Here is a 24672-nt window from a genome sequence, read left to right on the forward strand (position 1 = left end):
AAGCTTTTAAGACAGAAAATTTCACAACCGGGTGAGTATAGATTTATCCAAACCAACCCCCATTGTAGGCAGATAATAAACAAGATCTGGGTAAAACGGATGACATTGCAGCTATTGTTATATAAGGAGAATTGTACCCAAATCAAGTGTATACTTGCATGTGGCAACTTTTTATCATTTTTTTTATCAGGATATCTGTTTATATAAAAAGAGGTTTCTTCGATAGTTTGAATACCAGAAAAGAAAATAGCAGATTTTGAAATTGAGCAAGCATGGCTACATAAAAATTCAGAGTCTGGGACCGAACATTATAAATACAGCGCTATGCCTGCACAGCAGATGACAAGATGGTAAGAACTCTGGAGAATCGCTTTACAAAGGTTCTGCAGACACACCGTAAAATATTCTCCTTGTTTTCCATCATCTTACAAAAGCAAATCTTCCCTGTAATGTAAGCACTCTTTCTTTTGGGATTAATGTTGTATGCTAGTTCAGGGGCCAGATTTACCACTGGTATATTTCTATTGTCAACATTGCCAGCGTAAGCTTTGGGCCAATCAGAACGACTTACAGGTGTACTTGACACTCTGATACGACAAACTGATTTAATATACTGTACAGCATACTGTTATAGAAATTAAGCTGCATTAGAAATGACTCAGAAAATTTCAACCATCCACGCACTTTCTTTGCTTTCATCAGCAAGATATTGATACACAGCACCAGACTGATCTTTTGGGAGAATTTACAAAATTTTGTCTCTTTTGCAGATTGTGGCTGAGGGCAGGCTAGGCTAGTGCTTCTAATGGAGCTGGTAGGATCTGACTCAACAAAGTCTAGTGCAGTCTCAATCAACACTAAATATATCTTTTATTCCAAAAGAAAATATTTCTGATGACCACATATTTTTATTGACTACAAAGGGGTGAGTGTACTTTATTTGACTGGCATGGGCAAAAAGGGCTGAATTCAGAACATACTGAAGTCCCATCTAAGTATATACCACTGACACAATGGCAGTTTGGGTGGATGAATTTCCACACAGACAGGATACAACTTGGTATACTGATTCCGATTATCACTGTTCTGTATGCAGTGTCTCACGTTGGGAGGTCTTCTCATGATGGCTTGTTAATGGGTTTCATAATGTTGCCGTCCGGATAGTTTTTCTTGAATCGCTCCACAACTTCCGGATCAAGAAGATGAACTCCGTCCAGCTGATTTCCCAGCGTGATCCTGTCCAGAAAGAAAAGACAACATAAATGTGTAAATAGAGATTTTGGTTATCAATGTCAATTTTTGTTGCCTTCATAAAAATATATCCCGGACAATTTTTGTCAAGTCCAAACATTTTGTTATGATTTTTCCCAAAATTTTGACCAAAACTGGAGTTTACAATAAATACTGTCCACCTGGTCCAAAATTTTCAAAAGAATTACACAAAAATTCATAAAAATTAGTAAAATGTGTCACCATAATTTTGGTGAGAAAAATTACAACACTCAAAGGGTTAAGCATGTGACCACCTTTCTGTCGTCTCTTTTCACACAGATCCTTTTACTAGATGCTAAGAAGTAATTGGCAATGACATAGTCCCCGCTTGTAATTGGGACTTTGTCAGTGGAAGTACCTAAATTGAAGCCGATATGATAGGCATGAAAAAGTAAACGAGGGTGCCAAAGTCCTGTCTTTAACTGATGCCCAAATTGGATTGGATTGTGAACAAGTAGACAGGAGTATGAATTGCATGGGATAATGTCCTTTTTTACAAAGTTGAACTGGTTCTTGAAAGGTCAAAATCAAACTAGTCTGCAAGAAACTGGTTCAGGCATGTCCGAGTAATGGCTCTTGACATAAAAAGTCAGAAGTCCAGATATGAGCAAAAATGTCCTGATGTTCAGTACAGAAAAAACTTCCCATAATTAGCTATTGATACCGTTAAATGCCTTTCTTGACTGTCAAATTTTTGTATGATAAACATCTGCAGCAAGTATCATCAGATTTAGTGCAGTCATTCAGGATATAGATCACTCATTAAAAACATTCTTTCTCTGTTTAGAGGCCCATAAAATGGTGGTGAAAACATAAAGCCAATCTGGGCTGCCACCCTAATAACAACAGATCATTAAATATTAAACTCAATTACCGGTAGTAATTTATCGACAGGATGTTGCTACTGCTAAACATTTTTGCATCCTATCATAACAGTGACAGATTATCACCTGTACCATATTTCATAAAATTAGATGCAGTGCTCCTATACATTCACCCTAACACCAAAAATTCAGTATGTAGGCAAATTAGCAATTAATTTAAACGATACCACTAAGTGTCAAGCTGAATACTGTGTATCTCAACACGATTTGGCAAGTAAAACAAGAGAAAGTGACATTAAAAACTAAAACAGTGAAAATGAATCATAAGAAAATACAGCTACTGCTGCGACATAAGGGCAAGAGCAAGTCTTCGGTTTGACATTTCAAAGGACTTTCTTTGGCGTTCTTGTTGTTGCCATCAGTCAAAGACCAGGGTGACAAACTACCCGCAAGCTCGCAAATTGCTGCTAGATGCTTGTGTCAAATGAAACGCACACTTGTAGCTTGTTTATCAATACCTTAGGTGTGTTTGATGCTCAATTTGGCTTATACGCCACTAATTGTGTTAGATTGTCGTATACTCTTACCATGTGGCAAACAAAAGTCTTAAAAAACATGCAACTTTTTCATGCCATTAAAATAATTCTTCTTTTACGAAATGAGATTTGGTTTGGAGGGCAGACATTACTGTGTTAAAAATAAGATGCTTTATGACGCATCAATGTTAGGTTTTACAAAACAAGTAGAGGTAAACACAACTCTCCATTCAGAGTTTAATGACTACCCTGAAGATATTCTTCAGAGAACCTTTGTGGTATGCGTAGTCATGTGACTTTAATGACCCGTCCTGTCATATCAATTGATGCATAGGTACGTGATATACAAAGCCAATCTCGATCAACTGATTGTTCGAGGAAAGTTGGATCGTCCACACTCAGTGGGACAATAGCACTGCTTGCGTCAGATTTTCATATACCATTCAAACAGATTCGACGCCGTGAGGTTTTGTCGGGGACATGTACAGAACAATTTTAAAGTTGATACGCAAAGTCAAGAGGTACTTGGTACTCTGAGCCGTATCATAGACATCAGACATATCACGCCCGGTTTTTACTCTGCACGTTCATGGAAAGGGGCAATTTGTACCCCATTCATCAAAATCAGAGGGCAGAATTGAAACTTTAGAGGGCGGTATTTTTTAACGCTTCATTGCCATTGAGAGGATCACTTTGATGTGCCTTAACAGCGCGAAAGCTGCAACTGACCATAATTCCATCATAGATACAATGTTTTAAGTTCTGCTTTCAAACTTAACCACCATCAAGACATGAACATGACATTGCACTAGTGTCCATGCAGACCACACCACTGGTACATTATTGGCTGTTCTTTTGTCTGTGTATACTCAATGTGATATGCCATTACAAGTAGAATGAAAGGCAAATATTTTGTCTTTACTGAGGGAGTGGGGTACGGGCGACATTTTTAATTTTCGTGTTTCTCATCCCCCGACCAACCGTAAATTTCAGCTCCGACATGAAAATAAAAAAACTTTATCATTTGCGCCGCCTCTGAGGCGATCATCCTAGCAACAGCACCACCATCATCAAATTGTGAGATTGCAGCGACTCAGACTGAAAGGACAGAGAGAGCACAGAACACTGAACTGAAAGACAAGAAATTGCAGTGACTGAACAGACAGAACATTGAACTGAAACAAATACACGTTTTTTGTACTTAAAAATTGTAGAGACTGAATGGAAAGAACATTGAACTGAAACAAATAGTATTTTTTTGTACTTCTTTTTTTTATTTCGCCCGCCCACCCTGCCAGAGTATTCCTCTGGAGATGAAAAACAAAAAAAACAATACGGTCACCCTAACTAGATACAACAGAAACTTGACAGTTACTAAACTTCTGTCACCATTACATACATGGATAGATACTATTGCTTGCTATGTTCAGTTTGTCTTCAGTGTCTATGCATCAATGTGTCATTTCTGTGCTTTGGGTGACTTTTACTGGGTAGACAATGGTTTGCACACTTTGCACAATCATGCAGCAAAGGTAGTATGTGCCTGGGGGACAGATATTCAGACTCTCAAAGTTTTACAATTTTCTTTTCTGATCTACCACTTGTGGGAGATCATTTTAAAGCTCTTGGATGTAAAAAAAACTTTTCACTATCATAACTTTTCAAAAATCAAAAATTTTATTTTTCCGATAAATTAACACAGGGATTGTGGCCATTTTAAACGTCAAATATCGTTAATGTAAGGTAATTTGTTTCACTTTTACCAAATTTTATGACCCCTGATTTTTATTTCTGATTTGGAAATGGTAATGGTTGAAAGTTTCATTGAGAAAGGTATGAGCAAAAGTTAAAGTCTTTCACTTTTAAGGCCCATACTACCTTACAGTGAAAGAAAGCACTGCAAGTCTGTGTAATAAATAGGCTGCTGTTAATACTACCATAATTTACCAGAAACTAGAAAAGCTTCCAGAATCACCGCTTTCAGATATATGCTGCAAATGAAGCTGTTCACATAAAAAGCATTCACAGCCAGTTTCTCAAAAGGCACAGTGTTTTAGGGAGTGGGGAAAATTTCACTTTTGTCTTCTACGGTTTACTTGGGTGAGCAAAGCCCCAGAGTGTTGGAAAGGTTGCTTTTGTTGGTGGACAAGTTTTTTGAGGGAAGTCATAGATATCATTTTTGATGAGGGATTCATACATCACATTTTTCATAATTATCTGTCATTTTCAGATGTTCACTGCCTATTGAATGCATCACAGTTACCTGATCATATCAACAAATTTGATTTTTAAGTGGCTGGGGATGAATAGAGGACAGGGGAGAGAAGTCAACATCATTTGGTAGGGGGAAGGTAGTGAGGAGCTAAGGTGATGGGGAAAGGGGAAAGAGGTGATTTTTGCTGTGAGGAAAGCAGAAAGGAGAACCAGCGAGCAAGAGGAGATAGTTCTCAAATTGTTGTATTAGGCACTTGCAATCAGCTTTCACTTTGCTCTTACAATGTTTACTTTGTTCAATTAGAATAGTGTATTTGCACATAAAACTTCTCTGGTTTCAATTTCTAACCTCGATTAATTTGCTGTCCCTGCACTAATGCTCTGAAGAACGTAATTGCCCCATGAAGGCAATGTATCATTATATTACCAGAGTATGGACATTTCAAAAAATTGAACACAAAATTTTTTTGGTGACGCAAGTGCGTGAAATAAATAAATAAATAAATACATATATATATATATATATATATATATATATATATATATATATATATATATATATATATATATATATATATATATATATATAGTCTTACTAAAAAGATACTGAACTACTCTAGAATGAAACACTAAATTCAGTCATACACTGTAGCCATGTACATTGTTGAATGGGTCAATCTTACCAATTGGGTTGTACATTATGCGGCCGTCCAAACAATTCAATTTTTCTGGTGCCCGGCGACAGTCTTTCTATCAGGCCATAAATTTCATCCGGTTTGTGACTGGTCTCTCTCACTTCAGCCACTATAACATCACAGTCAAGGCCACGATTGTAGTTCTTCGGGTTTCCTTTGACGCCAACCTAAGGATTGAGGAGAGAGAAAAGTGAATTGGGAATTACTGGGTGAGACTGTGCATGGATTACACAATGAATAAGTGTGCATACATGCATTGGTCTGCACGTGGAGAGTGTGTGTATACGTAGATGCTGTGTTGATACGTCTGTACTGAATGTGTGTACTGGGGTATTTCTGTGCAAAAAATAATTGCATGTCTATCTGTACAGATGATCCTCATCTGTTACAATTTGATACCATGACTCATAATGTATGCTACAGCATACGTACGAATGAATGCAAACCCGTTGGTAATTCACATTATGTAAAACTGAATATGTTGCATAGGACACCACTGGCATCCTCTCCAAGGATTCACTGGTGTTTTGAAACCTGTGTATACTCTAAAAATCAACGTATAGTTTGAGATTCTTGTCAACATTTAAAGATTATCTTGTGGTCATTTTATATCTTTATATCTTTTACATGTGAAGGTTTTCAAAAAGCATCAGAACATTTTCTATTTTATTCATCCAACCCTTTCTGTTGAAAAGTCAATCCACGTTTCCAATTTTTCCGTGAAAAAGTGACCCACTAGGGGTCACTTTGACCCATTAGGGTGGCAGATACCCCTACATCTCTCTGTGGGAGTACCCCTGGGGTCTGGGCATTACATAGGACTATAATTTATTTTGTTCTCTCAAAGTCTTGCTTTGAAATGGCTCAAAGAACCTTTCCGATAATACCAAAACAGGCCAAAGCTAGTCGATTCTGTCAGTTCAGATGTCAGTTTTCATTGACATATCAGACTGTGTTAAGATGGCATTGCTCAAGGGACAGCACTGTAACTATAATTTTTGGCGAATTTTCAATGTTCTCATTTTCAATGTCAGGTAGGTTTACTGTTCGACTCCCTACAGCAGGTTGTGATACACAATATTCAGTTTCTCAGTTCAGCTTGTACATGCATATTAAACTGCATTCTTATAGCTGATGAGTGAATTAAGTACGGGCCAAAATTAAAATGTAAACAACATAAATTTTACACATAGAGACGCTATATTGATGAACTGAATAGTAGGTGTTTCAAAATGTTTTAGCAGGTAGAAAAAGAACTTGCAGTTGGTATACAAAACAACAACAGTAGGAATAATCATGAAAAGCTACAGTTACTGGTCCTTTCAATGCTTACCAGGCAGTGTTCTTTACCATGGTTCAACCAATGGCCAGTTCTACCGGTTCGGATCAACCTCTGAAGTTGGTTTGTCTTCACCCAAATCAGCTCATCGCACCGTCGGTAACCCCACAACTTCAGACACTCTCTTCCCAGCTCCATGGCCCTGAAAGGAGAATGAGAAATGGTCCTGTGCAGTTTTGCAGTTCTTTCCTCGCAGAGTGCAATCGGCAAAGCAACCAAATCACTGTTGAGAGTCAAAGACTGGAATACCATCACTTATAATTTGAGAAACATGAAAGTTAGATTTTGATACCACATCTCTAGATCTGCCACAGAACTTTTTCAGTGATCTAACTGATCTGCTAGCTGAGAATGCCTGTCTCACTAATACGTTGTATCAGTTGAAAATCTTCATGTGAGTTACAAGCTCTATCATCATGTCTCAGGAGTAGACAAAATTGAAAAAAAATATTGTGAAAATTGTAAAAATTGTCGTTTTGCAAGTTGGACTTTCAATGTGACAGTAGATATCGTGGGTCATAAAGGACTACCTTACGAGAAACAACAAAGAGTACCCTATTTAGAGTCAGATGATAGTCAGGGAAATAGATTTTGAATTTCAAAGCGTTCAGTGTACTGAAACATGTCAAACATCATCCATGATCTCTGGCAACGGTGATGTTTATTGCATTTCCTAAACATCTTTCTGGAGATTTTAGCTAGATTACAAGAGTAAATAAAAATTTTTTTATATATTTATATACAATTTGATAAGAAAATGCACTTGTAAACCGCTTTCAAATTCTAATGAAATGTAATACAGTAGGTCTACATTGTATTCTGATTCAATGACTTAAGTTTGATTTCAAGATGGTTGCTTGTAGCGGTATATGAGAAAGGCAACCCTGAGAAAAGCAGGATGAACTTGTTTCGGACATTGTTTGAGACTGATGAATGTGGAAATGAGGAGCTACAATTTTTCTCTATGAAAAATCACAATCACAGAAAGGCCATTCATGAAAATGGTATTTCTGCTGCAATTAGATAAGAAACTGAGATTTCTCAAAACTGAAGGCACATGAGAAACAAGTCATCGTTGATGACACAGTCCCCACTTGTTAATGGGTACTTTGATTACAGGTCCTAAGAGAGGATAGAGTCCTCTTCATTAGGTCTGTGATAAAAATACTTTTGAATAAATTCGCTTGATACATGTCTGAGTTGTAGTTCAGGACATGAAAAAATCGTAATAAAATGGCCACATGGCGGCCATATTGGATCGTATCACAAAACAAATCAATGTGCATATGTATGACATAGGTCAATGTCCTTGTACCAACTTTGAATCAAATCGGTTGAGATATGCCTGAGTTATGGCTTTGTACATGAAAAAATCATAACAAATGGCCGCACAGCAGCCATATTGGATTGTATCACAAAACAAATTAAAGTGCATATGTATGACATTGGTCAATCTCCTTGTACCAACTTTGAATAAATTCGCTTGATAGATGTCAGAGTTATGGTTCTTGACATGAAAAAACGTAATAAAATGGCCACACGGCGGCCATATTGGATCATATCACAAAACAAATCAATGTGCATATGTATGACGTAGGTCAATGTCCTTGTACCAAGTTTGAATAAAATCGGTTGAGATATGCCTGAGTTATGGCTCTGTACATGAAAAAATCATAACAAAATGGCCGCACGGCAACCATATTGGATCGTATCACAAAACAAATTTATGTGCATAACTATGACATTGGTCAATGTCCTTGTACCAAGTTTGAATAAAATCGGTTGAGATATGCCTGAGTTATGGCTCTGTACATGAAAAAATCGTAACAAAATGGCCGCACGGCGGCCATATTGGATCGTATCACAAAAAAATTGACATGCATATCTATGACATTGGTCAATGTCCTTGTACCAAGTTTGAATAAAATCAGTTGAAACATGCCTGCGTTATGGCTCTGTACATGAAAAAATCGTAATAAAATGGCCGCCTGGCAGCCATATTGGATTGTATCACAAAACAAATTGAAGTGCACATGTCTGACATAGGTCAATGTCCTTGTACCAACTTTGAATAAAATCGGTCGAAACATGCCTGAGTAATGGCTCTGTACATGAAAAAATCGTAATAAAATGGCCGCCTGGCAGCCATATTGGATTGTATCACAAAACAAATTGAAGAGCACATGTCTGACATAGGTCAATGTCCTTGTACCAACTTTGAATAAAATCGGTCGAAACATGCCTGAGTAATGGCTCTGTACATGAAAAAATCGTAATAAAATGGCTGCCTGGCAGCCATATTGGATCGTATCACAAAACAAATCAACGTGCATCTGTATGACATATGAAGTAATCCTTGTACTAAGTTTGAATGAAATCGCTCCAGGCATCTCTGAGATATCTGCGTGAACGGACAGACGCACGGACGCACTGACGCACGCACGCACGCACGGACGCACAGACATGACCAAACCTATAAGTCCCCCCGGACGGTGTCCGTGGGGACTAAAACGCAATCCAATATTCTAATAAGTTGTTATTAGAAAGTTTACTCTTTTGGGACTTTCTGTTTTTCATTTGCCTCCAGCCAACTTGAAAACAGAAATTCTCAAACTGTTGTGATATTACAAGACTAGCGTTAGACATTTCATCATGGCTCACTAGGGTGTGGAAATTCTATTATACTTGCTATCATGGAAATTCAAAAGCATGGAAGACTTACCTTCCGGTCACCCACAGGAATATGAATCCATCGTCTTGTAGGCTTGGCACATCAAGCCGTCTCATTTCATCATCCTGCATAGTTCCGTAGGGTAATTCCATGTGAATGTCCCATGGTGGGTCAGCCATTATCACGGCAAATTTCCCCAGCACTTGCATGTTCAGTGATCGCAGATCACACTGTATCCACTGTCAATTGAAAAGAACAGAAAGAAAAGAAATCAATTTTCGGAAACGAAAGATAAAGTTAGGACTAGTATGGTAATGTTCTTTTCAATATGCTGCAATGAAGGATATAACTTAGACTTCAACCATTATCCTGACTTGTCTTTCGCTCCCGTCTTTCAAAGTCTGTAAGAAAGCACTATGGAACTAAAACCTAGATGTATTTTCACCTACTTGGCATGCCATGTTATAGCAGATTTTGTCTGTTAAAAATCATGTTTACATTATCTATGTTATGCCTCACTGGTTTTTAAGCAGCTTGACCTGATTTTGAATATGAACTTTTCCGGATAAGGGTTTAAATTTGATGTGAAAGTAACCTCTTCATTTCCTTTCCCCATCTGTAATTAGGTGCCAGAAAGGGCCTTGCTGATTAATTATTAAATAAAAAAAATAAATAAATAAATAAATCATAAAATAAACAATAAAGTAAATAAATACATAGATAAATAAACGAATACAAAAATACATGAATATATGTAAAAATATTTCATCATTGCCAATTTTGTCATCATCTTAGTCCTACATACAAGCCTAGTCTCTGACAAAATCCACAACATTTCACGATGCAAACAGCAGGGTCCCTATTTTCACTCAAGGCAACTATCCAATGCCCCCCAGCAATCAATAAGACTGACCTGTGGTGGATACAGAATAACTTTTTTATCTTCTGATCCCATTCCTCTTTCTGTCTGGTCCGTCCTGCTTGGCTGTGTCGGACCCGTCCTTTGAGAATCGATCTCATAGTGAACGTACTGGAAATGAGCGGAACAGAAATTATTGCAATACTCCTTAAAGGATGTTGAAAGACCAGCTATTTAGCTTGTTAATGCTGCATCTATTCCTGTAAAATGCACTGTTATTGTTTACATTTGAATGCTAGTCTTGATCAGAATTCAGTTGTTAATGATAGCAATGCACTTTGATACCGATGTACAGAATGGGTTGACAGGTTGAATACTGTATATCGCAACATGTGTTTCAGAGGAGGACTAGAAACTGCAGTTAACATTAAAAATAAAAAGAGTGAAAAAATTATCGAAAGTCAAGGCTAACGGCCCTTACAGTAGATGGAGGAATACCTCGAATAGCCATATGGCTATATGACTCGTACAGTCGTAGAACAAGATTGAAAGTACTTTAGCAGTTCATTTCACTGATAATGCAGCTCCTGTAAATACCAGAACACCAGGGTCCATGGCCACAGCAGATTGTTGATCTGTGTCCGTTCTAACGTGTATTAAACAACATCGGTGAATTCACTTTCCAAATACTGAAATTGAGTTCAAAATGTTCAACAACTAAAATGAGTTTGGAGTTTGTTTCATTTTACAAAACTGCATTACAATCGTACACTCTATGTTTTCAAGAATGAATGGTGTTTTCGATGTGACTGCCCAGCTAGTATTGGTGGTCTGGGCAGTGTACTGATGACAAGAGAATCAAATACTGCCTAAGTGGTTGTGCTTTTCGCACGCACGGGTAAGGGTTGTCACGAGATCAGCTTGGCAGGTTTTCAAGTATATCATTGAGTCACCACTTTGTGAAGAGTAGCAAACATTTTCAAGTAAATTCACATACCTTGCAAGTGTCCATGTGAAAGCAGGTATTCAAAAATGAGCAATCACCCAGAGACTCTGCAAATGACGGCAAATAAACAAATAGAGGGTCACTGCCACACAGCAAAGTAAAACCCCAGATAGAGAACTACAGCTATATTCCCATCTGCCAAGGTAAGGCAGACACAAACTGCACTCACACATCAAACATTTTTTTTCGTTAAATTCACCTCGGGGACAGAAATTTGGACTCTCAAACTTTCACAATACTTTTTAGATCTACCACTTGTGGGGGTTCATTTTGAAGCTCATTTAATAAAATAAAGTTTTCACCTCCTTATTTTTCTGGAAATCAAAAATTTCATTTTTCCTCACGGAGTTTACACATGGATAGCGTTTTGAATTTCAAATGGTGGTAAATTTTAGGTAATTTTATTTCTGTATCATAAAGGTTTTGCACAGTGACCCTGAATCTTTTTTTTTTCTGATTTTACGCGAAAATGACTTAACGTTTCCCGAGGGAAGTTTGAGCTAAAGGTTTGAGTTTTCCAGTTTCAAGGTGCACACTACCCTAAAGCATGTATGTTTTGCTGGGCATTTGATTTGGTATTATGGCTATGGTATATACGGCAAACTAGAAGCTACTGGGATTCCAGGAACATTTTCAAAACAGTGCCCAGATCTACATTTGTGGATGTAAAATTTACATGTGAATTTGGGGAGCACAAAGAACTTACACGGACACGTGAAAATCCATGTGATCAAATAGAGCTACCATGATTGCGTATTGGCTCTGTAGACACAAATGCACGTGTCATCACAGCAATAAATTCTACGTGTGACCCTGCCAAAGAAAATAGCATAAAACAGCATCTGCATGGAAGAGTGTAGTTTTAGATGACGCAGTCACACTGAGCCATGTATTAGGCCCTTGTAAAAGAAAGTTCAGCTGTTCTAACATCCTTGGTGTGCACAAGCCCAATGACACTTTTTGAGTGAAGCCAGTGGGTGTATTTCATAGAGGCCAATTTAAGTTATTGTTCTGTCTTTGAAGAAAATTGAAATAAATGGCAGATCTGATTGCAGTATTTAAATATTCCACACAGTTAACTTTATTTGCCTACCAATAAGGAACTGCATGTAGATAAATTGGCATGCATTTGTAAATTTTAGAGAACCATTCTTACCCTTTCATCACATTTAAAAGACATTGCCATGTAAAAAGTAATATGAAAATGGCTTTTAGGCAGCCAAACTGGATTGTCTCGCAAAACACATTGGCCTTGCAAAAATCAAACTGTGATTTTAAAAGAGCTGGACCAAAGCATGTATACACTCATGACAATATGGCTGACAAGTTACCACATTCATGAGCATCACAAGATGAGTACACATCAACAAAGCATTTTGTCCTCTTTTTGTCACAGATATTGCCATAGACGCACAGACAAACTTGTACTCCATCTTTAAGGCCCCACCCAACCTCTTCAGCGATTAATATACAGAGATTTCTAATGTAAGACATGCAGACACACAGCTTTTGAGCAGTCTCTCTGCTTCACAATACAAGTGTGACTGTTTAGAGTTCCGGAAAGCCAGGCAGGAAAATTACAAACGCCAATTTTGAAAAACACAGCACAAAAACACCAAATTGGATACCAATCAGATGTTCAGTGATTGCTTTTCACTGACATTTAATATTCAAATGCCTTGTGGCATTTGAAATTAATATAATTGTTGAATCAATTTCAATAATCAAAATATATCGTGAAGCAGTTATAAACTTCCATATCTCTACATTTTAATTAATTCATCAATCTTTCATCCGTCAAAGCAATTAAATAAAGCCCTCTAACTACAACTGCTGATGGTGAGTGCGAGTCAAATTTCATACCAAATTCTCCCTTGACAGCGTCATCGAGCAGAAATTTGAAAACATTGTGCAAAAGTAATATGAGATATGCCAAACTCTTTTGTGGTTTTCATTTGATGTATTGGTGATAACTCGAAGTAAACTCAAAGATCTGGGATAAGGTTCTGTTCACCCTGAGATAGCGTTCAATCACCTGAACTAAGACTAACGAGTTGGATTGAATCTTACTTTGTGAAACTTTTTCATGGCTAATACTTCAGATGTCACTGTTGTTTTCTTTTGGAAATGACCCTTCATTAGGAAATGAGTAAATGTTGAAGTTACAAGTAGCCACTATTGACCCTTTGAGCGCCAAAGTCAATTTTTATATTCCAGTCAATTTTTTTCAGATTTTTGTCAAAATTTTGATAACAAACTGTAGCCAATGAAATGTAATGTCCATTTGGTCCAAAATTATCAAAAAATTACAGAAAAAATTCATAAAAAGTGGTAAAAATGTTGCACTAAAATTTTGGTGGGAACAATTACAGCACTCAAAGGGTTAATACAATGGTCATGTATGTATTCAATGTTAAAAGTTTTTGCTCTAGAAAAATGCTACTTTTTATCTGAAAATGTAGTAAGAGAAGTCAATTCCAGAATTTAGAATATACAGGGGGCTTTCACTGTTGTTAACAAAGTTTATGGATTCATACAAATATAAACTGGGGGTCACTGTGCGAATGTTAGGACTGGAGAAACAAACTACTGAACAATTCCCAACATTTGAAATTCAAAATGGCCGCAATTCCTATGTGTTACCTCTATGTGGGAAAATATATTTACATGTTCACAAAAATAAGTCATGTTCACAAAAATAAGGAGGTGAAAAGTTCATTAACTTCAAGAGCTTCAAAATGAACCCACACAGGCACTAGATCACAACAGTACTGCCATAATTTGAGAGTCCAAACATCTGGCCCTGAATATCATTCTATCTTACAGACAAATTACCATTCTCTGCATCGTTTGTTTCCAGAACTTTGATCCTAAATTATACTCTATTGCTGTTCCAGTTCAACATTTTTCAATAATCTTTAACATTTACAGGCAAAAACAGACTTGAACTTCCATGGTATTCTGAGGATTGGATATGCACATGGGGTCAAAGAAAATACTACAAAAAAAATCACATATTAGAACAAGTAAGAAATGCTCACCGTCAGTGTGTTGGTTTATAATTCTTCTGAAATGAAGCTAAATAGGAGAAAAAGTATTAACATTTTATGATCAATGACTTACACATAAATGTATGCAATTAAAAGTATTTTTGGTAGGAACTAACTGTTTGTGCAACAAAATAAATCATTTATACAGTGCATCAGGTTTACCACACAGCCCAATATTCAACTTAGATCTGTACACTGTACAAAAATTACAGACTCCAAGATTCACTTCATCACAAAAAGCATTTGTGACGAGCAGAGTGGGTTTTTTTATCGGTCAAAATATGGAAATTATTCTTCACAGGTATGGCTGAGGCACTGCTGGGTGCTTCAAGGCCCATATGCTACAATGGATGACAACATGTTGTAGGTGTGAGGATTCTACTGCAAGGAAGCACCACATCCACAGTGTTTGCATTTTTGGAGGGAGACTGCTATATTTGAGTGTTTACCTTGTCCAAACTATCACATGCAGTGCTCGTCTGTTGGTAAGAACACTTGTATATGCATCCCTCAGCAAATACAATTCCTATTCGACATTGCGTATTTTAGTTCGGTGGCAAAATCAAAAGTCATGGAGGTAATGAAAACAGTTAAGCTCATGGGTCTTAAAAATCACAATGGTTCGACCCAATGTCATTGTTTTCTGTTATGAAGTTGGATCTCTACAAAGGGACACGGGAGTGACAGGGTCAAAACGTACGAAATATTGTGAGGTAGAAAAGTTGATGTATTTTACCTTATCACACGGTGTATCAATGTTATTGAGCTTCATACATTCCTCTTTGGTTCCATGGGGACAAAATTCTTTCAACTGGTTACCTACAAAGGGGAAAAAAGGAATATATGGGATTTCTGGTGATATGAATATGTTTAGGCATGTTTCTGTATATTTCTAGGGTCTAAAAGTCATGTCTTTTGAATTATACCATTCAGTACACATTACGCTGTACTGGTTTTAAAGTGCCAGTAGCTATAACATTTGGTGATTTTTTTCACTAAATTTGTATTGTATGTCACCTATAGTTTCTAGTTCCACTCCCCCAAAGCAGGTTCAGAGATACGGTATTTATCTTGTCAAATCAGCCGCTTAATGTATAGACTGCATTATTACAGTTGACGAGTGAATTCTAGTCCGGACTGCAATTAAAATGTCAACTATAACTGCACGTTACTCATATACACACTGAGTTGAGAGGCTTGATAGTGGGTGTTTCAACATTTTTTTGGGGGGTAGAACAAGAACTTACTGTTGACATATAAAACAACAAAATATTTAATAAGAAAATCATTAAAGTTACAGCTACTGGCCCTATAACTAATTTCATGATGAAATGACAGATGAACAATAACCTGAAAATTCATACACTGATTTACAGATGGAACAGGTTCATTTAGTTTATACTTAGTGAGGTAGTTGAGGTAGAACTCACCTTGGACACAAGTATTTTGACTCTCAAATTTTGCATTATGCCATTGGCCTATGACTTGTGGGGCTCATTTTGAAGCTTATGGAGTAAATAAAGTTTTCAGTGGCTTAGTTTTGTGAAAATTGGGAATTAGAGACAACATAGGGATGGCAGCCATTTCAAATTTCAAGTATAGGTAAATATAGGGTAATTAGTTTCTCTAGCACCAGGGTTTTGATCTTGAAAGAGAATGGTTGAAAGTTTGCTTAAGGAAAAGTTGAGCAGAAGTTTAAGTCTTTCGTTTATGAGGCGTAAACAAACTTAACAGGATGCAATGAGTTTTTTCATTCCAGTTTTTCTTTTATGATATTCAATGTACTTTACCTTGTGATTTGAATTTCTCAACTACAGACTGCTCTTTGGCTGTTGGCTTACTCAACAAATCAAAGATTTCTTCTCCCATCTTCTTTGTCTAGAATTGACCACAAGTCGAAAAGTGTCTACAAACATACATGTACCGGTAGTCTCTACTTGATGTCTGTGTAATCTTTTGTGGGACACTTTGTCAGTGCCTGCATCAGAGGCAGACAACTGTACAACACATTGAAATGTCAATAAATTTGACACACATCCCAACTTAAGGCCCCATAACAACTCAACATGTGTTTCTCATCCTAGGTCTCTATCAAAAACTGTGCAGAGCCGTAGTATGGTCTCTCTTTTCAAGTTTTATTTATAGCTCACAAGATCCAACTACCTACATGTAAACAACAAAACAGCAATGTTTACATGCAGTAATACTTCTGACAATGGGGCAAGATGATAACAATCAGGTTCACTGATCAGAACCATACAGACCCTACATGTCATCTATCATATGTGATCCTTCTCATATTAATATTTTCTACCGTGGGTAATACACAGCCATTTCTTATATGTACAATTTTTAAAGCAAATGTGAAAATTGGGGCTGACATGTGCGAGGATGAGAGCAAAATCTTTTCTTTTTTGGCCAAAGCTAATTTTGCTCTGAGGCAAGTCGACTCAACAATATCGCTCACAACATTACTCATCAACATGCCATCATTTTTTTGCAAAAATTGTTCTGGATATCATAAACAGTAAAGTTGGAGCTTTAAGAATCACCCCTACAGCCAAACATTTTTCTGACAAAACCTGCAACCGTAGAATTTCACCCTTGCCAATTATCGACTCCACCTACTTTGAAATCAACAGAGGAATTTCTCAAACACTTCTCAAGTTGTTGGTCAACATTATATATTACAGTCCAAACTTGGGACTATGTGCCCGAGGATAGGTGACCATTTGTCCGATGTAAGAGGGCAAATGGTCTCCTGCCCCGAGGCTGCATAGTCCCTTGTTTGGGCTATAATGTTTTTATTACATGCCTCTCTTACACAGTTTTCACTCAAAATATTTACGCTTCTAGGCAAATGATATTCAAATGCTTTATTTCCAGCTTTAGAAGAAAATCTGTTAAAAGTGGAAGGATTTTCATCATCAAATGGCGCATTGATATATTTAAACTACAATTATGTGGTTTATCAATTTTTTTCTGCAAAATTTTCCTAAATCGGATTTCCTATGCAAAACATAAATTTCAACATTTTTACATCCAAAAGTTGTCAGGTTGAAAATAGTTCTGGTTCACTTTCAGTCCAATGATGATTATGCGGCCTGCGATGTCATTGACGAGTTACCATTGAATCCTATGAAGTGCGTGACGTTCGATATACAAGGCATGTAATAAATCATTTTGAGAACTTCCATGGAAACTGGCGAGTGAAATAAAATACGGAGTAACCCTTTACCTCTTGCTCCTTGATGGAAGGCATTGAGAGAAGACTCTCAATGCTATCCGGATCAGCGTCCACTGATGGATGTCTGGCTACCAGCTTCACTGATGCTTCATCCTTCGTCGGTGAATCACTGAAATTAGATTGTTGACAATCAGTTTGGGAAAAACTATGGTGGTGAACAGGTTATTGCAGGATAAAGCTCAATCGGCTTAGTACACAGAAATAATTTGTAGTGTTGTCATCACTGAGACCTATTGAATTGTATGTGATGGAGCACTTTTTCCATCAGCGTGTATGTGACTGCTAGATCAGATACTTACTGTTCTCGTTTCCTTTTTCTGGACCCTGATGGTTTGTCTTTCTCATTCAGTTGATTGGATACTGCTGTCAACTGATGAAAGCAAGGAAAGTGAAAACAGAAAAGCAATGAAGTCGTTAAAAAAATTACAATATCAGCTGAAAGCTTTTTTCAAATGTTCTCGTGGGCTTTTATAACGATGTCATACAAGCAGCAAACAGACCAGACAGTAACTACGGAAACAATCACAGGAAGCAGAATGAAGGAAAAGGTGGTATGTGTGCTTTCCATGAGACCAAGAGAGTATCTCCCTCTTTGCTTGGTAGGAAATGAAAGCACTGGTTTCTGTATGGTACAGTGTAAACTAACACTGTAGCTTCTCAGTGTCAGCTCTGATAGTACCAATATCTGTTGAATTTCACCACTGGAGGCGCTCTAACTGCCCTCTGGGCATTATTAGGGACAAGAGTTAATCAGATGGTTATTCAGAGGAATGTCCTCCCAGTGTATAGACAACACTTGCCATGACATTATTGGTGTCTGTACAAGTTTTATTTACTAGACTCTGCGTTGCATTCATTAATTTTTTCATTGTCTGTAATAGTATAATTTAACAATATGAAGAATTTACAAAAACATAAACTTATATTGCAAATGAGAAGCACAGGATAGAATGAGTCTCAGGGATTTAACACAATAGAGAAGATACTACCTCTACCATTGAAAGAGACACTGCATATCGTACTACCTGATATTCTCATGAAAAAACTCATCCAAAAATATTTAAAGGCAGTGCTGGTGACTTTTCTGGACATGTGGAATGGGAGTTCTTTTATGATGTAATATCATTACTTTTGTTTGCTTTTGTTTTTAGGCTATTTTAAGAAAATTCTTTGTTTGCCGTCCTTGGATTTTTGAAAAACCTACCGGCCAGCCAGGGGAAAAAAAAACAAACACGGACAAAAAACATGAGTGTATTAACATAAGCTCAATGTTATTTGGTTTCCTTTGGAAAAATAATATTTTTATGTGTAACAGTGTTAAAATTGTGTTTTATTTTCTTCATTTTCTTTAAAAAACCTATGAGCACGCGGATGGCAAACAAAGAATTCATTTAAAGTGCCTTACCTTGGAATCCTCAGCAGATGTTACAATAACACAAGCCTGACCGTCTGGGGTGCCTCCATCTTTGATCCTGCAGCAGAAATCAGAAGTCAGGACATACAAAAGCGTCCATCAATGCAACCATACGCTGTTATTCTGCAAGTTTCTCTTTCGGTAGAATGTACCTATACTTGTCTGGTCTACATTGACAAACCCTCACTGTTACCACTCACGTAAAGCAACTGGAAGGACTTGGTAGAAATTGTGTGAAACACGTCAACTTAAACAGGAACTTCCCCTGTAAAAGCTGGATTATTGTGAATCTATGCAAGTGTAAAAAAGCCATGCTACAGAACGGACGTGCCGTGTTTGGTCCCAGAATCCCATGATTTTGCCATGTTTCAGGCGTTCATTGCCATTGAATCTTGTTTATGATATCTGTGAATATACATATAGCGACTAAACTTGAGTAAAAAATAGACTGAAAAAATGTTCCGTTTTTTGTTGGTGAACCCATATGTTTCAAAATGTGTTCCCTGTACTACCTTTTGACTCCCTTTGCATATGTCACTTAAGTGCTCATCATCACTATTCAAATTTATCATACTGTCAAAGCAATGCTATGAGAATTCAAAAACTCCTGCCCAGTGTATGCAAATAACTGCGTCATCAGTAATGCCTCTATTGTGCACCCACAGTCTTGTAACTTCCCATTTAAGTGTCTCTGTTGCAATATCACCCTAAACTATTCTAAGAATATAATTTGTACAATACTCACTCAATAAGCTCTTGTGCAGAAAACTTCCGTAAAATTTCCTCGACACTGGCTTGAGTGACCTCTTTATTCAAGGCCTACAAGAGTGAAACAGTGCTTAGTTAATGAAATTAGAGACTGATAGGTCGGTGACTAATACAGGCTAACCCTTCTTATAAGATTTCCTCTATGGTGTCAACGAAAATTTTGGCTTCCTAATTACCTTCCTGAAGTAAATTAATTGTGACACAATACTTTCAGTGTAATAAAAATCACAAACCTCTGTCCAAATCCATGGCTTTGAGTACTATCACTGGGCATACTTAATATAAACATCTATACATACAGCAGTAAGAAAATTAAATTTTGAGGAATTCTTTCCTGTATTGTACATGTAAAGTAAGAAATATTTTGTTGAGGAGACACTAAATAGGAAGATGTGCTATATATAAGTTATAAATTACTGATCAGCTGATTGCCTGCTGGGTACAGCTGATACTGGGTCATTCTAAAGCTCCTGCACTTTAGGTGGAATGTGCCTTGGGGTAGATATTCGGACTCTTGAATTTTTCCAATCCTCTGATCTACCATTTGTGGGGGCTCATTTTAAAGCTCTTGGAGTGGGAAATATTTTCTTTATCTTAGATTTTCAAATGTCGAAAATTTTGTGTTTCCCCTATAGAGTTTACACAGAATGTTGGATAACTTGTTTCTCTAGTCACAGACATTGCAAAGTGACCCCTTCTTTCTATCCTAGATTTGGTAAGAGAATGCTTTGGAGTATCATGGAGAAAAGTTTGTGCAAAAGTTATGTTTTCACTTTCAAAGTGCATACTACCTTAAACTGCAGGATAAATACCTTAACTGTTGGGCAATATGATGAGTCACTGAAACCTCATATATCTCAGGGATGCCCCTTTGTATGAAAAATTGCTGGAATGGTCTATTTAGCAGGCAGATAGCTGAAGCTATTATTTTCAAAGATAACCGTAATATTGTATTTGTGCAGTCACTTATGAAAAGTAGGTTTGACTTAAGAAAGTCACCTATGGTCATTTAGTGCAATAGCCACAGGTTAAAGTTTTGAAGCATAGGATTAACATGCAATAAGTAAATGTCAGAAACGTCGAGGCATTTGCACCTTAGACACTGTCATCTGCAATGATGGAGAATCTGTTGGTAACATGAGGGCATGGTCACACAACACTTCAAGCAACCGCTTTTCAACTTCTGGATCAATTTTGACCAGATCGGAAGTTGAGAAGGTTGGCACAGGACTGTTGCTCCTGGAGGGAGGTCCTGAATGGGTCTGTGCTGGGTTGTCATCTGTAAGGAGAAGTACAAAATTAACCCTTATCCTGCAAAGTTTATAGGTCACTGTCTGGTCAGGTTAGTTACATTAGGGCAAGGTTGCAGATAATTTTTTTTGCATTATTTCGACAGCCATTTCATCTTAATTACAGCAGTTATCTTTCCTGTCTTGTCTCTGTTACAGGATTTTACATATGTTTTTTAAATTCCCATCTTAAGTATCATCACCACAAAAAGGAGGGTGGTTGTCATCTTTGTGATGTTCTCATTTATCCAACCTTTATATGGAAATATTGGGGCCTAGACACTTTGTGCCACAACTATAAAAGCTTTCCTCCCCGTCAATTTCACTCCCTTGTCTATAATACACTTCCTTCTGATGCATTTCACCATAGGTGTCAATTTGTCCTTCATCACTTCATTCAAAAGCCATCATCTTAAATTAATTTTGATGTGTATCCCAGCAAGAGTAAGTGCCCTTTCTTGAATTTTATTTTCGATATCAGACCTTGAGGACTACATGTACCAAACCAACATTATCACAAAATTGTTTATTGTGCCACAGATATATTACGTATGTTTCACCGCGATCAACGTTTTTGAACAAATTCCAAACCCCATAAACGACAAGGTTAAGTGAGTATGGCGTTTAGACTTCAGTAGTGATAAATCGGTACGACCAAATGCAGTAAATATGTAGCATTTCACATCAACACGCCTAGTCCAGTGGGATGCGCTTATTTTATACTCCCCAGGGCCATCGGCATTGTAGCGCTACTGGTGAGCGAAGTCGCAAAAACCAAAAATCACCGCCTCTCCGTAGCTACAATTTTGCAGCTACCATTGACATTAAAGATGGTATGCTATGCTGCATCGGACTCAATTCACAGATTTTTTACCGACTGAGAATTCGACTGAATCGTCAGTTGCATTGACGTACAGTACATCAAATCTTGATGTACTTTACGTACAACCTCCAGCTACTGTACTACAGCAACGCCGTGCATCACCTAGCTGCAGTACTTTGTAGCTCGAGGTTTTGCCTGGGTACATCATGTACGTGGGTCGGACGGCAAAGTACAGCACTGTACCTTGCTACAGTACTGTAGCTCGAGGTTTTGCCTGGGTATTTGTATTAGTCGGCAAAAGCAGATCTGGTTGGTTGCCGTCCAACCCAAATACCCAAGCAAAACCTTGAGCTTCAGTACCGCAGCTACACAGCGCCTAGCTGCAGTACAGTAGCTCGAGGTTTTGCCTGGGTATTTGTATTAGTCGGCAAAAGCAGATCTGGTTTTGCCGTCCGACCCAAATACTCAGGCAAAACCTCGAGCTACTGTACTGCAGCTACACGGGTCCTACTAATTACTGCCCGTGACTGCCCGAGGACTGCCCGAGAACTGCCCGAGGACTGCCCGAGGAGCAAGTAGGCCAAATTTCGCCAATTTTAACACTAAGCCAATAGCTTGAACTTATATTATGCCTGGCTAACCAAAAATATCATTGATTTGGTGTTTCTTTAGCGGCTTTAGAAGCCGAAAGACGCCGGGCTTTCGAGGAGAAAGACGTCCCTATACTTGATTGTGAGATCATACCATTCAGTGCAAGGGGTGGTACGCTATCAAGCTGTACGCACTCGGCGAGGTTATTGTACCACCTCTCGCACTAAATGGTATGATCTCACTATCAAGCTGGCGGATGTCCTTCGAGCCGGGCCGTCTTCAGAGTTCCAAACCGCCGGAGGAAACATCAGGTGAACGCCAAATCAATGATATTTTTGGTTGGCTGGGCATGATATAAACTGAACCTATTGGCCTAGTGTTAAAATTGGCGAAATTTGGCCCACTTTTTCCTCGGGCAGTGCTCGGGCAGTTCTCGGACAGTCCTCAGGCAGCTACGGGCAGTCACGGGCAGTAATTAGTAGGACCGAGCTAACCATGGATGTAAAAATAGATGAGCTAACACAGCGCCATGCATCACCAAGTCTCACCTGTAGCTAAACAGACGCCAAGACCTTGCCTTTCCCGTTTTCTCCGCTGCATACGCTCTCGAAGACTATCCTGTTTCTTCTTGAGGGCAACAATGTCACTCCACGTGTCAGACATTGTGGAAATTATGTGAGATACTCTCAAATATTGGGCTATTTTCGGAAGAGACTACATGCAGTGAGGTTTCCTCAGGGCGCAGACATGTTGAGTGTTGCATTGTGGGAACAGGCTCTTCTCGCTGTGCATCAAACTTGCCACCAACTCTTTGCTGTCGTGTTGTGCACATCGGGCACAGTTTAGTGGGACAGGAGTTCCCATATCTTTTCTTGAATTATGAAAAATCGTTCATCAACTTCTGTTCGATAAAAATTACAATTAAAAAAAGTTCCACTGCCATACGTGAAACTTCTTAAAATATTTTAGAAGAAAATTGGTTGGTAAGCTTATAATTTCGACAACATTGAAGTAAGCTTATTTCAAGTCAGCAATTTTCGAAATTTGAAATCATTATCATAAGATGATCGCAAGAATGGGAGCTGGTATACCTATTACATGTAAATGTCAGTCGAAAACACTTCTAATCTTCTGTGTAAGGTCTACTTACCTAAGGAGATTCGGGTACATTTTCAAGTATTGTTTTTGAGGTTGGCTTTCACAGTCTTTCTTTTACGTTTTCAATGAGCATTAATTATCTGGCGCACCATTCTGATAAAACATTTTATGTAAAAACATTTTATTTTAACTTAAGGGATCCAATATATCGTCATGCAACGGCGAGTGCTCAGCATTAACAGCGACCTATTGCGGACTGCGGTTGAAGTGTCGCGTCAGGTGATATTGATAATTGGCGGGGACACCGCCGACAACTCGTCGGCCATTAGGCGCCCATCTCAATACTTGGTTCTCGCATAAGTGGATGTATGTAGTGCTCAAACTTTCTATTGAATTTATCATTGACTTAATAAATTCATATCAGGTAATAAAGAATGGCCTTTCACTTTACATGAGAAATTTCGAAATACGTACTGGGTGAATCTTGCAGAAAGTTATCACAAATCCGACAAGTGCGTTTGGAACGCTTGAAATCTTACATTTTTAGCAGTGTCGTTCGCTCAAAACGGGGACAGATAAGCTTAGTCGGACTCTCGAATTTCTACAACTCTTTTCTGATCTACCACTTGTAGGGGCTCGTTTTAAAGCTCTTGGAGAAAGAAAAACTTTCACTGGCCTAGTATTTTTGAAAATCAAAAATTTAATTTTCCCGCCATAGAGTTAACACAGGAAGATCGGCCATTTTAAATTTCAAATATCGCAAAATGTTGGGTAAATTGTTTCGTTAGTACCAAACTTTGCACGGTGACCCCTCGATTTTTCATTGTTGATTTGGTAAGAGAATGGTTGACTGTTTCATTCAGGAAAGTTTGGGCAAAGAATTTCACTTTCGAGGCGCATACTACCTTAAGGAACACGGATGGTGTACGGTGTACGCTGTAATGCCCATGTGTGCACGGAGTGAACATGATCATTC

At 37.9% G+C, this 24672-nt stretch overlaps 1 protein-coding gene across 1 annotated transcript; it reads right to left on the bottom strand.

Moving 5' to 3' along the window:
* Positions 1-851: 851 nt before the first annotated feature.
* Positions 852-23359, bottom strand: LOC139147587 (N(6)-adenosine-methyltransferase catalytic subunit METTL3-like). Its single transcript, XM_070718720.1, has 15 exons — positions 23147-23359; positions 20990-21174; positions 19873-19946; positions 19119-19185; positions 18013-18083; positions 17705-17822; positions 16257-16344; positions 15203-15285; positions 14458-14494; positions 11408-11463; positions 10465-10581; positions 9603-9790; positions 6875-7022; positions 5530-5708; positions 852-1236 (listed from the first exon to the last, which is right to left on the bottom strand). The coding sequence occupies exons 1-15, from the start codon at positions 23259-23261 to the stop codon at positions 1119-1121; spliced, it is 1644 nt and encodes a 547-aa protein (XP_070574821.1). The 5' UTR covers positions 23262-23359; the 3' UTR covers positions 852-1118.
* Between the last annotated feature and the right edge of the window lie 1313 nt (positions 23360-24672).

Source organism: Ptychodera flava, chromosome 13 (assembly GCF_041260155.1).
Source record: "Ptychodera flava strain L36383 chromosome 13, AS_Pfla_20210202, whole genome shotgun sequence".
Taxonomy (NCBI): Eukaryota; Metazoa; Hemichordata; class Enteropneusta; family Ptychoderidae; genus Ptychodera; species Ptychodera flava.